This window comes from Canis lupus, chromosome 2, assembly GCF_003254725.2.
Source record: "Canis lupus dingo isolate Sandy chromosome 2, ASM325472v2, whole genome shotgun sequence".
NCBI classification, from domain to species: Eukaryota; Metazoa; Chordata; class Mammalia; order Carnivora; family Canidae; genus Canis; species Canis lupus.
This window is the reverse complement of record NC_064244.1, coordinates 60,476,574-60,490,496: the sequence shown is the minus strand read 5'-3', so window position 1 is coordinate 60,490,496 and position 13,923 is coordinate 60,476,574. Positions and strand designations below refer to the sequence as shown.

Here is a 13,923-nt window from a genome sequence, read left to right as displayed (position 1 = left end):
CAACAAGCCTGATACCAATATCTAATCACTTTAAGTACACCTTATAATAAGGGTTAGTGCTTCAACAGACCCTTAGTAAAGGAAATCTATTCTCTTAAAAGACAGAGTGAAATTACTTTTTTAATGACATGAATAAATAGAAAGTTTAGAGTTGACATCAGGTCCCTTTAAATAGGCCGTGGCCACAGGAATGCCAGTCCAGCTGCCAGTCACAAAAGCAAGACTTTTTGCAGCTTCCCTGTTGGGTATGTGTGTTGACCCTCACGGTGTGGTTCTTACATTCAGTCCTCACAACTCCCTTGTGCATTTGTGCCACAAATGTGCGTTCAGCTAGCAACTGCTCTTCTTCAGGCTTCAGGGTTCAAGGTAGGTAGTATATCTTCCTCTTCTAGAAATTTCTCTTTAGATCCAGACTAAGCTCTGTATCTGAGCGGCAGAGGTGGAGCTCAAGCCCACATTTACCTGACTCCAAAGTCCCGTGCTCTTTCTGCCACGCTGTATGCCTCCCAGAATACCATGCTCAGACTCAAAACACCTTCAGAGACATTTTTTTGTTTTTTTCTGATAAGACCGTAGAGAAAAGAAACAAAGCAACAACAAACCCGAGGTAGAAATTGGAGAAAACTTCTGTAGGTTTACCACAGAGCACAAAGAGATGAAGAACTAGATAGTCCAAAAACAAATCCTGGCTTCCAGATACACGAATGCTCTCTCTCCTATCCCGAGAAAATGTCTCTCTCCTAAGTATGGCCCCTTGCTTACAGTTACTGTACTTTCCACGCACAGGGTTTTAGCACTGCTTGCTCTTCTCCATCCTTTACATGTATTTGCTCATTTATATCTTACCACTTATCTTACATCTTGCTCATTTACATCCTCTGAGGCAGATTTTTTTTAATCCCATTTTAGAGATGAGAAAATGGGAAGCACAGAAGGGTTTAAATTTTTGTTCAAGGCTTATAATAAGCAAGAAGTGTTAAGACCCAGATTTGAGTCCAGGCTGTCTGACTCCAAGATCTGACTCTGAGTATCATCCTACTATATCTCTTTGGTGCTTCTAGGATTGCTCTGCTTTCATCCCCACAATCCCACACATCTCTTTCAAACCCTGCTTTCCCCTGTGACCTCCAGTGCTACCAATTCCAACTACCTGTTGGGTGGCTCTGCCTAAAAGTCTTTCAGGGGCATCTAACACAACATGATCCATATTCATTCATTACTGACTGCAGTGAACACCTGTGTTTAGCTCTCCTGCCCTGTGCAGGTAATGTTTTAGGCATTAGAGATGAAGTTGTAAAAGCCCTCAGAAGGTTCCTCCTTCTTTGAGTTTATTTCTTATGAGGCAGGGGTAGAGGAAGGAGCAGAAAGAAAAAGAAAACCAAAAAATGAATGTTGGAAGGGAAAACAGGTAGGGGGATAAAGTAAGAGGGCACTGTAAGGTCTGTAGGGTGGGAGATTGCAAATTAGGGTGGTTGTATAAGGCTCTCTCCAAGTGACATTTAAACAAAGACCTTACGGAGGTGTAGGAGCAAGCCAGATGCTTGTGGGAAGAATGTTCTGGACACAGGGAATAGTGGAGTCCCTGAGGTATATTTGAGGAGGAGCCCCTGAGGCCAGCATACCTGGTGTGAAGTGAGAGTTGAGAACAGAAGGGATGAGAGCAGAAAGCCATGGCCCGATGATATGGGAACTTGCCATCTGTGCTGAAAATGTTGGCTGTGATTCTGAATGACATGAGAAGCTGTGAGAGGGTTTGGAGCCACAAAAGTGACAAGCTATGATTTACATTTTGGTAAGGATCCATTTTTACCAGGATTCTGCTGTTCATTCTCTTCTCTAAAGGCAACAACCCCCACTTTGTCCTGTTCACTAAATCATAAATCTTGCTGTCCTCACCTTCCACCCATTGCTTCAATCCCTTGTTCAGGTGCTGGGCCCTGGCAGGGCTACCTCTTTATAATCCCTCAAGGGGTTTCTTCTTTTCCAGTTCCACCAACACAGTCCTTGATCAGGCCCTCAGATATCATTTATTTTACACCAACACAGATTTCTTATTCTCCTGTGTGGTTCCTTGTGCCCTCTCCAGTGGCATTAATATTGTGTTCCCATCAATATGTTTGACTTGTCACTCCTTGCTTCTTAAATTTTGCTCAGTTCTCTTACCTGTAAGGTAGAGTACACCCTCCTCAACATGTCCTCTAATGCCACTGACCATATGACTCCAGACTACCTCTCTGGTCTCATCTCTATCCATTGCCTAACAATGGAGTCCAACCTTAGACTCCCCATCATGCAGAGTCTCTTGCTACATGCTGGCTCTGCTGTGTCTTTTCATCCTTCCATGCCTCGGTGCCTGGTATTCCCTGGGTGTGGAGCGCACCCTTATCCCCTTTTCTGTCTGGTGAGTATCTACTCACCCTTGAAGACCTTGTTTAAATACAACCTCTTCTGTGAAGATACCAGGAAATGCCACTTGTTTTACTTTCAGAATATATTAAAAATCCAACCACCTCCCATCTCCTCTGTTGTATACGCCAGGACCAGAGCTCCCATTTTCTCTTTCTCAGATGGTTGCAAAGCTTCCTGTCTGTTTTCCCACAGCATCTGTAGCAGTGCTCTTTCTAAAACTCCAGTCAGCTCATTATACTTTCTTGCTCAGAGCCCTTTGGTAGCTTCTCTTTGTGTTCAGAGCAGAACCGTAGGACCTTACATTTACCCACAAAGCACAGTAAGATCTGGTTCCTGATCACTTCTCTCAGCTCACTTCCTGAACCTACTGCATTCTTGCTCTTCAGAGAATCAATGGAGCACACTGCTGCCCCCAAGGCCTTTGCAACTTAATGTTCCCCTAGCCTGAACACTCTTTCCCTTAGGTATCTGTGGGGCTTGTATCCTCATTTCTTGCATTCCTCTGCTCAGATGTCACCTTATTATCAAAGGCCTTCTCTGACCAGCCTGTGAGAAACAGCAACATTCACGGCTCATGTCCTCATCCACTTAATTTGGATTTCTTTTTTTCCATGGTACTTAACCACGATCTAAAAAGACTATATATTTTGCTAAGTAAATAAGTCAATAATAAATGTGTAAAATACTATGTATGTTGTGAACCCTATGTACTAAATATTTATATACCATGTAAATAAATATGAGCTCCTGGAGAGCTTATCAAAGTTTTGTTCTCTTCGCATTCCCAGTACCTCGTGCTTTGCAAATAGTATATGCTCAATAAATATGTATTCAATAACTGAGAATTTTCCAGGTTCCCTTCCTGCTTGTTTATTCCCTGCTCCCATAGTAGTATTTTCATACTTCAATTGTGATAAGTCTTTCTTTAGCTATTGTTTTTTATTTTTATCTATACTGTTAAACTCTGAGGTGCTATAAAACAGGAACTACCTTGTCATTGTATTTATGGCACTTTATGCAGTATCTGGTAGAGAGCAGATATTCAAGAAATTTTAAATTAAAAAAATGAACTACTGAATTATGGTGCCTGGGTGGCTCAGTTGGTTATATGTGTAACTCTTGATTTCAGCTCAGGTCTAGATCTCAGGGTCATGAGTTCAAGCCCTGCATTGGGCTCCACAATGGGTATAGAGCCTACTTTAAAAAAAAAAAAAGAAGAAGAAGAAAGAACTATTGAATGAGTAAATGAATGAACAAATAATCTCTTGGGTCACTTTGTAGCAAACCACAGGTTATCACAAGATTCATTGTGATAGCTGTAGCAGGACCAATGCAGTGACCTCAGAAGAGAGCCTACTTTTGGAGCACAGCAGGATGTTGGGCCAGTTACGTGTCCAGTCCATTTGTCTTGGAATGGCTACCAAGTCATAAGCATGTTATGATGAAAATTATATATAGGGACGCCTGGGTGGCTCAGTTGGTTAAGCATCTGCCTTCAACTCAGGTCATGATCTCAGGGTCCTGGGATCGAGCCTTGCATCCAGCTGCCTACTCAGTGGCAAATCTTCTTCTCCCTCTGTCTTCCTCTGTGTTCTCTCTTACTCTCTCTCAAATAAACAAAATAAAATCTTTTAAAAAAGAAAAAATTAGGGATCCCTGGGTGGCGCAGCGGTTTGGCGCCTGCCTTTGGCCCAGGGCGTGATCCTGGAGACCCGGGATTGAATCCCACGTCGGGCTCCCGGTGCATGGAGCCTGCTTCTCCCTCTGCCTGTGTCTCTGCCTCTCTCTCTTTCTCTCTGTGTGACTATCATAAATAATAAATAAAAATTTAAAAAAAAGAAAAAATTATGTAGCAAATATTATGATTGATAATGTGTACATTTCTATGGAGTGCAAAATGCCAAGTGTTACCAGCAGAATCTGATAACAGCTAGATGAGAAATAGAATCCTTTGACATCACAACACTTCTTAAATGAAGTACATTTCCCAAGTCACTGAAGATTTTGAATTTAATTTCACTCTACTGAAGCTTGAGTTCCACTGGCTTCATTTAGGTGAGCCTCCTGTAAAACGTATCTTACCCAGATAGCAACATGTTTGTCCTCTGTCTGTAATGAAATTCTTTCAGAACCACCCCTTGCTATGAGAGGACAAGCAGTAGAATTTTTTTAAAAGATTTTATTTATTTATTCATGAGAGACAGAGAGAGAAAGAGAGGAGAGAGAGGCAGAGACACAGGTAGAGGGAGAAGCAGGCTCCATGCAGGGAGCCTGATGTGGGACTTGATCCTGGATCCCAAGGATCAGGCCCTGGGCTGAAGGCAGCGCTAAACCGCTGAGCCACCCGGGCTGCCCAGCAGTAGAATTTTTATATAATGGCTTAAAATAGGTGGAAAATAAAGCTTATTATCCAGAAAATGTAGCATTCCACATCTTTCAGCCACTGATAAAGGTCTGGCATGTTGCTGGTTTATACCTAAAATACCTTTCCAACTGCTTATTAAAATCATCATTTAGATCATGAAATCTTTTATAGATCTCAAGAGATATATTAAGTGACCAAGCAATTATTAATACAGTTGCATGACTCTATATATACTCCCTGGCAAAACTTTAATGGGATTCAACAATAAAAAAAATTCTGACATTTTTGAAAACCTGCCAACAGCTGTTCCAAATTCTTGTGTGATATCTGCTGTTTTATATGTACCTGTCCAAAATGAAAAGAGAACTTATTTGTTTGCCAGAATGAATTAATATTCAATTATTTAATGTTCAGCTCTTTTCCAGAGTTATAGTTCTCTTTAAAGGAAAATTTAAGAAACACTACATGGTACTTTTATGTGTCAGGCACTAGTCTAATTACTTGATGAATAATTAGAATGGGCATTTAGGATAGGGAATTTTCTATTGGATTTTTTTCTTTTCTTCTTTCTTTTTTTTTTTTTTTAAGAGATTGACTAAATCAGCCAGTTCTTATCATTTGTATTTATTGTGTTAAAGTCATAATTTCCTAGAGAATTCAACAGCATTCCAAATGAGATTTTAGTTAGAGCCAGAAGTTATATTGAGACATTTTGAGGGCAGCCCGGTGGCTCAGCAGTTTAGCGCTGTGTTCGGCGTAGGGTATGATCCTGGAGACCCGAGATCGAGTCCCATGTCGGGCTCCCTGCGTGGAGCCTGCTTTCTCCCTCTGCCTGTGTCTGTGCCTCTCTCTCTCTCTCTCTCTCTGTGTCTCTCATGCATAAATAAATAAAATCTTTAAAAAAAAAAAAAGAAACAGTTTGAAAATTCAGGGTCATCAAAAAGAATATTTTGGCAAATATAAGAAATGTCATGAAAATTAAGAATTTTTGAATGTGACATGTTCTCCCTCGTTTCTAATTTAAAAAGTATTTTACATTTACTTTGGCAAATATAAAAAATATGCAGATATCTAAAGAAGAAAATTAAAATTATGCCCAAGTTCATCACCCAGAGATAACCATCATAAACTTTCTTGTTTATTAGTACTTTGTTATTTAAGTTTTCCACAAAACAGTACAGAAATTTTTCTAAAGTTGTGTTACTTTAGCATTTCATCACATAGATATACCATTTTACCTCTAATCCCCTGTTGGGCATTTTGGTCATTTTCAGCTTTTAATTCTTATAAAGAATAGTATGGGGATCCCTGGGTGGCGCAGCGGTTTGGTGCCTGCCTTTGGCCCAGGGCGCGATCCTGGAGACCCGGGATCGAATCCCACATCGGGCTCCCGGTGCGTGGAGCCTGCTTCTCCCTCTGCCTATGTCTCTGCCTCTCTCTCTCTCTCTCTCTGTGTGTGTGACTATCATAAATAAATAAAAATTTAAGAAAAAGAATAGTATGATAAATATCCTTATAATCTTGGTACATTTCTCTTATTATTTCCCTATGATAAATTCTTAGAAGTAGGATAACTGGATGGAAAGATATGAGCATATTTAGGTTCTGGTGAATTTTGTTCAACTGGCCAGAAGCAAGGTTGCAATAATTTGCATTCCTAGTTGTAGACTATCAGAATATTTGATTTTGCCTCATCAGGAATGTGTACTACAATTTTACTACAATAAAATTTTATTTTTTGCAAATTTCATAGGTAAACCAAATTAAATCTAATTTAATTCAAATTACGTTAATTTATGTTTTTTCTGACTTTAGTGCAGTTAATTTTTTTTTATATTTAAGAGCCTTCCCCATTAATTTATGTGTGAATTTCTCTAATGATATATATGTTTATACATATTATATACGTATGTGTACATGTATTTAAATTTAGAAAATTTCTTTATTAAGAGTGATTAGCCCATTTTTGCCATGTATATTGCAAATAGTTTTTTTCCAATTAGTGTTTGCCTTTTTATTTTATAATTCTTATGCAAAAGTTTAAAATTTTATATATTCAAATGTATCAATCTTTTAAAAACAGTTTATCAAGCTGAATATATGTACAACTTACATATCATAAAATAATTTTAAGATTATACAATTCAATAATTTTTGGTAAATTTGCAGAGTTGTGCAACCATCACCACAGTAGTTTTAGAATATTTCCCAAATGCCCAAAAGATCCCTTCTGCATCTTTGCAGTCATCAGCTTTCTTTCCTACTCCCGGCCCAGACCCTCACTGATCTGTTTTCTCTCAATCTTAGATTTTTTTTTATCCTCTTACTCTTAGAGACAAGTCTTGAACACTTCTATTCGAGTCAGCCAAGGGCTTGGGTATATAGTGGAGAATAAAACTGCTACCATGTCCTTCTTCTGGGAGATTTAGTCTTGCAGGAGAGATTATTAAACAAATAATAGTTCAAATAAATATGTAGTTATGGATTGAAAAGTGCTGTGAAAGATAAATGAGAAGGGTGTGATGAATGATAATGGGGGATACTTGTTTGATGGGAGCAGTTCAGGGAAGGATTCTTAAGTGAGTGGCTTGCAGGATGAGAAGGGCCTGGCAGGTATAGATTTTGGGAGAAAAAGCCTGCCCTGAAGGTAGGTGCTGAATGCTGGCTCCTTGAGGCCTATGGGAAAAGAGGCCTATGTGGTCTGAGGGGAAAGAGACTGAGAGATCAGTGAAAAAAATTTGGTGGCGGGGGGGCAGATACTTTCCCATGTCATTATTACTGTTTTATTTTTAGAATGCTGTTTTTAATGTCAAGGTATTTACATGTGATACTCATATGGTTATGTGAATTTCCCAGGTCCTTAGAGTTATTATTCCCCTGTGTTAAATACATCTTCTGCAGTCTCCAGCCCCACTGCATATTCAACAGTGGCTGCAAGCTGTGTGTAGATATAGATGGAAGTGTGTGTGTATTATCTCCAGTCTTTCTCCTCTCAGTCCCACAGGGAGTGTGTTCCCAAATAAAGTTCTTGGGAATTATCTTACTTTTTGTTAAAATTTTACACTGAGGATTATTTAAAAAAAACCTAGAATTGTTAGGAAAGTATGGAGAAATTTCCTTCTTAACCACTGTTGTTAGTTAGAAGTGCTTCGGGTATACTGAGGCCTCAGGGACTTGCTCAGAGAATAACCAGTTTAGTGATAAATATTGTTGCTTACTAGATTACACTGCTCTCTGCATGAGCTGCATAAACAGAAAGTATGGTATTTCTCTTTTTATTTTTCAAATGGGATAAATGGGTATAGAAACTATAAATCCTAAATGCATCCCTGACAGTCTCGATGGCAATTCATAGTGCTGTGCCACATAACTCTGCTCTTTGTCACTTTAAATTTATGATCACACACCTCAGATAGGCACTCTGAGAAGCGGGGCCATCCTATTGCGCTTTCCTAGTAAGGTCATTTTTCCAAATGCAGGCTTGATAACTTCATTTTTCTTCGTACTTAGACTTCCTGCTTATTTCCTGATTTCTGGAGCAGTCATAGTAGGCTAGATAATGCCATAGTGACAGACAACCCTCAAATCTCAGTGGTTCCCCCAGCAATATTTCTTATTCACCCTACGTATCATTAGTGGATTGGCAGAGAATCACTGCCCATTAAATTAGTAACTCGGGGACCCACGTAGCCACTGGCTGATTTCTGTGGCAGAAAGAGCATTCTGGAGGGTGTGGTACTGGTGACAAAGTGCTCCAGGCTACAGGTGACAGCCCGTCATTTTTCTGGACCCAAACAGTCATATATCTCATCCAACATGAGTGGCTAGGAAGCATCATTCTACATTGGGCCCAAAAAGCTGGGTAATGGCAGAGTCCAGAACTGTTTGGCAAGCAGCCAACTTGACCAGCACACGTTTGTAGCTACTGATTTGGTTTGCACTTCCACTGCGAAAATTAAAGTGCTCCCCTCTGTCTCCCTCTAAAAGCTCCCTGAGACTTAGTCATTTGCCTATTACCATTAGTAATAGTAACCATTAATTACTATTACAGTCCTCTCCAAATTTACATCTTCTTTCTCCTTCCTGTTTATTCTGATGTAGGAAGTATCTTTCTTCTGATCCAAATGTTTTTTGATCATCTATTCCTGTCAGTAACAAATTTTAAGCCTGTACAGTGGTGTCCTCCTAAGTGTTTAAGAATGGGCTGTCTCAGGGGGAAAAAAAACCCAGCCTCAGTTTTTAGTGTTAACTAATTTCTGTGATGTAAATACATCTCCATGGCCAGTAGCATGCATGGCTATCAACATGACGTCACTGAATGTGCATTTGGGAAGAGATGTACACAGTAGGCTTTCTCAAGGGGATATGAAGTGACTCCAGCACACTACCCATAGTTATTCATTAAACAGACATACGTATTACTGGTATACTTGTGTCTATTTTATAATAGAACTCATATTAAATGTTTGTATATGTGTCTATATATCACACATATATATGTACACATATTTTAGTAAAACTTGATTTTTTTTTTTTTTTGTTTTTTAGATTAAAACCAAAACAGTTCTACCATCTTCTCCCCACCAACTCTGGCGGATTGCCATACAAACCCCACAGGGTTCATTCAGGTACCTTCCCTTGAGAGACTCCTGCTCTGGCCACTCAAGGATTTTGCTCCTGTAGTTAATCACCCTGTGTCCTGCAGCATCATCAGCTGCTGTGTCCTGCAGCATCAGCCTCTTCCCAGGAGAATCCTGGCAAGCCCTGATGTGCCCCCCTATCTTCCATAACTGAAGATGGTCCCCTGATTCAGTATTTCCCTTTATCAACAGCTGTGTTTTTCTGTTCCCCTTCGGAGTGTGACCCTCTGAGACAGACATTTAAACATGCCATCTCCACTGCTGCTCTTTCATTCCATCGCCAGCTGACTCTCATCTGACTGTCATCCCCACCACTCTTCTGCAATTGCTCTTGCCATGGTCATCAGTTATCTCCATGCTGCCACATCTCCGGGATCACGATGTCTGTCCTCATCTCAGTTGGCTTCCCAGGGGCGGTCGCCTACTCCATCCTTCTTGAAGCACTTGAAGTCTTTTTCTGTCTTTTGACTTTTGCATTAATATCCTCTCCCGCTTTTCTCCCTCAAAGGTCTCTTTTGCTCCTTTCCTCTGTGACTCAGGAAATGGCTATTAGCCCCCTGACTCCCCTTCCATGTTCATGCTGTTTCCCTGGGAGGGCTCATTCATTTTCAGGCCTTTATAGACCACAGGTGTGCTAACGTTGCCACCTGGATTTCCAGGTATGTCTGTGCAGTTGCCCCCCTTGCGTCTTCTATCTAAAGATCTCATAGGTATCTTAATGGCTACGGCTTCAAAATGGAGCTTCTTATTCCTTCCGATCCTTCCATCTACCATTCCTGTTTTGTCCCAGTCTTTCTTATTAAAAAAAAAAAGAATGGAGGGGGGCCTGGGTGGCGCAGTTGATAATGCGTCCAACTCTTGGTTTTGGCTCAGGTCATGATCTCAGGCTCACACCCAGCACGGAATCTGCTTGAGACTCTCTCCCTCTCTCTCTTCCCTCCTGCTCGTGCGAGTGAACATTCCCTCTCTCAAATAGATAGATAAATGGTAAGCTGTTTACTCAGTTATTAAATCCAGAAACTGAGAATCATCCATAACTGCTTTCCTTTCTATACCCTTCACACCTACCGAGGCCATAAGCACTGCCTTTTGCTCTGCCTATAAAACATGTATAGTATTATAAAATGTAAATAAAATTTCTCTTCTCCCCTTGGGTCCTCTCCAGCACACTTTGCATCAACTCCCGGTTCCCCCTTTGGCCTCCCAGGCTCCATGTGGTCCGGCCTCTGCCTCCTTTCAGCCTCACCGCATGTCACTCTGTCTTTGGCACTTTTGCTCTAGTAAAACTCTCTTTCTTTTTGTCTCTAGAACAGTCTGGTGTCCTTCCTCAAAGCTTTTGCGGTCTTTGGTCCCTTCCTGATACTTAATGCAACTTGGGATTGCTTTCTCTTATTTATTACCTGATCTGGTAGAAAGCTCTGTGAGGGAAGGAGCATATCTCTGTGTAGTGTTTGGTGGGTGCTCTGTAGACATATTGAATGAAAAAAAATGAAGATATAGAAGGAATGTGTTTCAAAAATCATGGGCAGAAGAGTACTGAGAAGGTACTGATCAGATTAACCTTTATAGGATCAAATGTAAAATCCTGTGCTTTGGTAAAAAAAAAAAAAGTCCATTTCATCGTACAGAATCTGGGAACTCTGGCTTGTCACCTGTTCCTAACTCCTAGGAGCCAGAGTGGTGGCTGAACAGGTAATGAAGTCCTCCACTGTGGTAATAAATCTATGTGTTTCCATATTAAAGGAGGGATTATTTTGCAGTATTCTCCTCCAGTGACACCAGTAAAATGATCACAACTTTTTCAATCACAATAGAACACCTCATTTATTCACCCATTTATTCAATATGTCCTGAATACACTCTGAGCACTAGTCTTATTGTTGTAAACAAAATTCTCCTGGCTCTAGTATTCATGGGACTTGGTATCTAATTCCCAACTTGAAGTGATTTCTCCTTCAGTGAAAGTATTAAAGCAGAGACCAGTTTGTCATTTATTGGGAGGCAGAGCAAGTTCGTGGTTCAGAACTCCTGCCCTGGAACCAGACTCGAGAGCTCAGGGGCTTCAAATCCCAGCTACAATATGTATCAGCTATGTGACTCTGGGCAGGTATTAAAAATGTCTCTGTGCTTCCAGATTCTCCTGTATAAACCAGAGACAGTAACAGTACTGCCACATGGAGTTGTGAGTCACAAATGAGTTAATGTGTCTAAATCATTTAGAATAAGACATAGCACTTAGTAAGCCCTTAATAAATAGATGGTAAGCAGTTAATTAATAAAATCGTGTTGTCTGGAGGGCCAAAGGTTGGCAGACAGATTGAGGGCAGGGAGAAGTAGCTGTAGAGGGAGCCTGGGAGATCAAAGCAGAAAGTATTATTATTTTATTTATATTAAAGATGAATAATTTGAGCTTGGACTTGAAAATCTTGACTGGACAGTTGATGACATTTGTTTCATGTAGCCTTCTGTTTGAGGCTGGAGAGATGCAAGTCCTGTATAGAAATACTACCTGACAGTTTTATTTTTTCCTCCTAACGCTAACAAAGAAACACACTTCTGGGAATGACAAACTCATGGCTCTCCATGAACACATATTTTTGCTTTGGTTTTGTTTTAGTGGCAGCTGAAATACCCGAAACTAATTCTCCGCGAAGCCGGCAGCGTACCTGAGGACCTCCATAAAGAAGTTCAAGAAGCCTTCCTAACGCTGCACAAGCATGGCTGCTTCTTTCGGGACCTGGTTAGGATCCAAGGCAAAGATTTACTCACTCCAGTATCTCGCATCCTCATTGGCAACCCAGGCTGTACCTACAAGTACCTGAATACCAGGCTCTTTACGGTGCCCTGGCCAGTGAAGGGTGCTAGTACAAAATACGACGAGGCCGGGATAGCTGCTGCCTGTCAGACCTTCCTCAAGCTCAATGACTACCTGCAGATAGAGACCATCCAGGCTTTGGAAGAACTTGCTTGCAAAGAGAAATCTAATATTGATGCCGTGCCGGTGTGTATAGGTCCAGATTTCCCCAGGGTCGGTATGGGGTCCTTTGATGGACAAGATGAGCTGGACATTAAGAACAGAGCAGCATACAACGTAACTTTGTTGAATTTCATGGATCCCCAGAAAATGCCATACCTGAAAGAGGAGCCTTATTTTGGCATGGGGAAAATGGCCGTGAGCTGGCATCATGATGAAAATCTGGTGGAACGGTCGGCGGTGGCAGTGTACAGTTATAGCTGTGAAGGTACAGTCTGCTCTGGGAAGACGCAGCCCTGAGTGGCACATGAGTCGTGGAAGCTCTGGAGGTGTGCGTGTGCGTGAGTGGGAGTAAGTGAGCGTGTGTGTGTACCTGTACGGACATGGCTGTCATGTGTCCTTTGTAGGTTTGCCACACCCAGGTATCTGCAGAGTGTACCTCTTTCTCATCTAGTGGGGCTGTCTAGCTCATTGTTACACTGTACTTAGATGGAATATTTCTATGTGTAAGCACTACTGTCATTCTGTCTTTCTCATGCCCAGAGAGCAGCATCTTGGTTTCAGACAGCCAACTGCCTTTCTCTAAAGCTCCCGTAGCCTGCACAGTTGCTATAATTAACTTGCTGATAAAGGGCTGGGAAAACAAAAATCTGTCAAATCTTTCCAGGTTCCCATAGGTGCACATTTCCAGTCTTGCCAAGATACTTTATTGTGGTTGACATCACTGTCTTGATGGGAGTGATTTGTCAAATATGGACTTGTTCTTGGCTTCATACAGATTTGACTACTGTCCTTCCTGGCCAGAAGCAGTTGAAGTGAGTTGTGGCAGCAGACAGTCCTTTGGTTTTAGGACACTCTCCAACGACCCCTTCCCCTATCAGCTCTATAGTTTTAGACTGCAAAGGGGTGCTGTGGGCAAACTTGTTCTTGAAGTTTCTGAAATCTGGCCCCCTTGGAACAGAGATCATAGGGCTACCTTTTTGTGGCCTACCAGAACTTTCCTTCTTCTGTTGTACAGTTTCTGCGTGTTTGGGGACTCCATTGTTTTTCAGCATGGGGTTACAAAAAGAAAGTTGAGCATATCCAGGGTAGCGTGACTATTGCTGACTTTGTCCTGTGCCTGAGCATTTGACAAAGGATGACAAGACACAGCATTACTCTGTTTTCTGTTTATCTCTTCTACCTGCTTATTGAAAGATGCTTGTAAAACCAGGGAATGGACTGGAACAGTGAAGGGTCAGGTCACTGCTTCCTGAAAACTGTTTTTGTTAATTGGATGTCGTTATCACTGTATGCTTTTTGTTTTCTAAACTGTTTTGGAAAAGAGATTTTTTTTTTAAGATTTTAATTATTTATTCATAGAGACAGAGAGAGAGAGAGAGAGGCGCAGAGACACAGGCAGAGGGAGAACAGGCTCCATGCAGGGAGCCCGATGTGGGACTCGATCCAGGGTCCCCAGGATCACGCCCTGGGCTGCAGGCGGCGCCAAACCAGCTGCAGCCACCGGGGCTGCCCCAGAAAAGTGATTTAAAAAA

At 41.3% G+C, this 13,923-nt stretch overlaps 1 protein-coding gene across 9 annotated transcripts in view; it reads left to right on the top strand.

The window, feature by feature from the left end:
- The window catches only part of FTO (FTO alpha-ketoglutarate dependent dioxygenase), a 427,826-nt gene that overhangs the window by 110,358 nt on the left and 303,545 nt on the right, over positions 1-13,923 (top strand). For all 9 annotated transcript variants that reach the window (XM_035713646.2, XM_035713645.2, XM_025447102.3 and 6 more), the window contains exon 3: positions 12,032-12,656. In XM_035713646.2, coding sequence (XP_035569539.1) covers positions 12,032-12,656 — 625 coding nt within the window. The remainder of the gene's footprint in view (positions 1-12,031; positions 12,657-13,923) is intronic.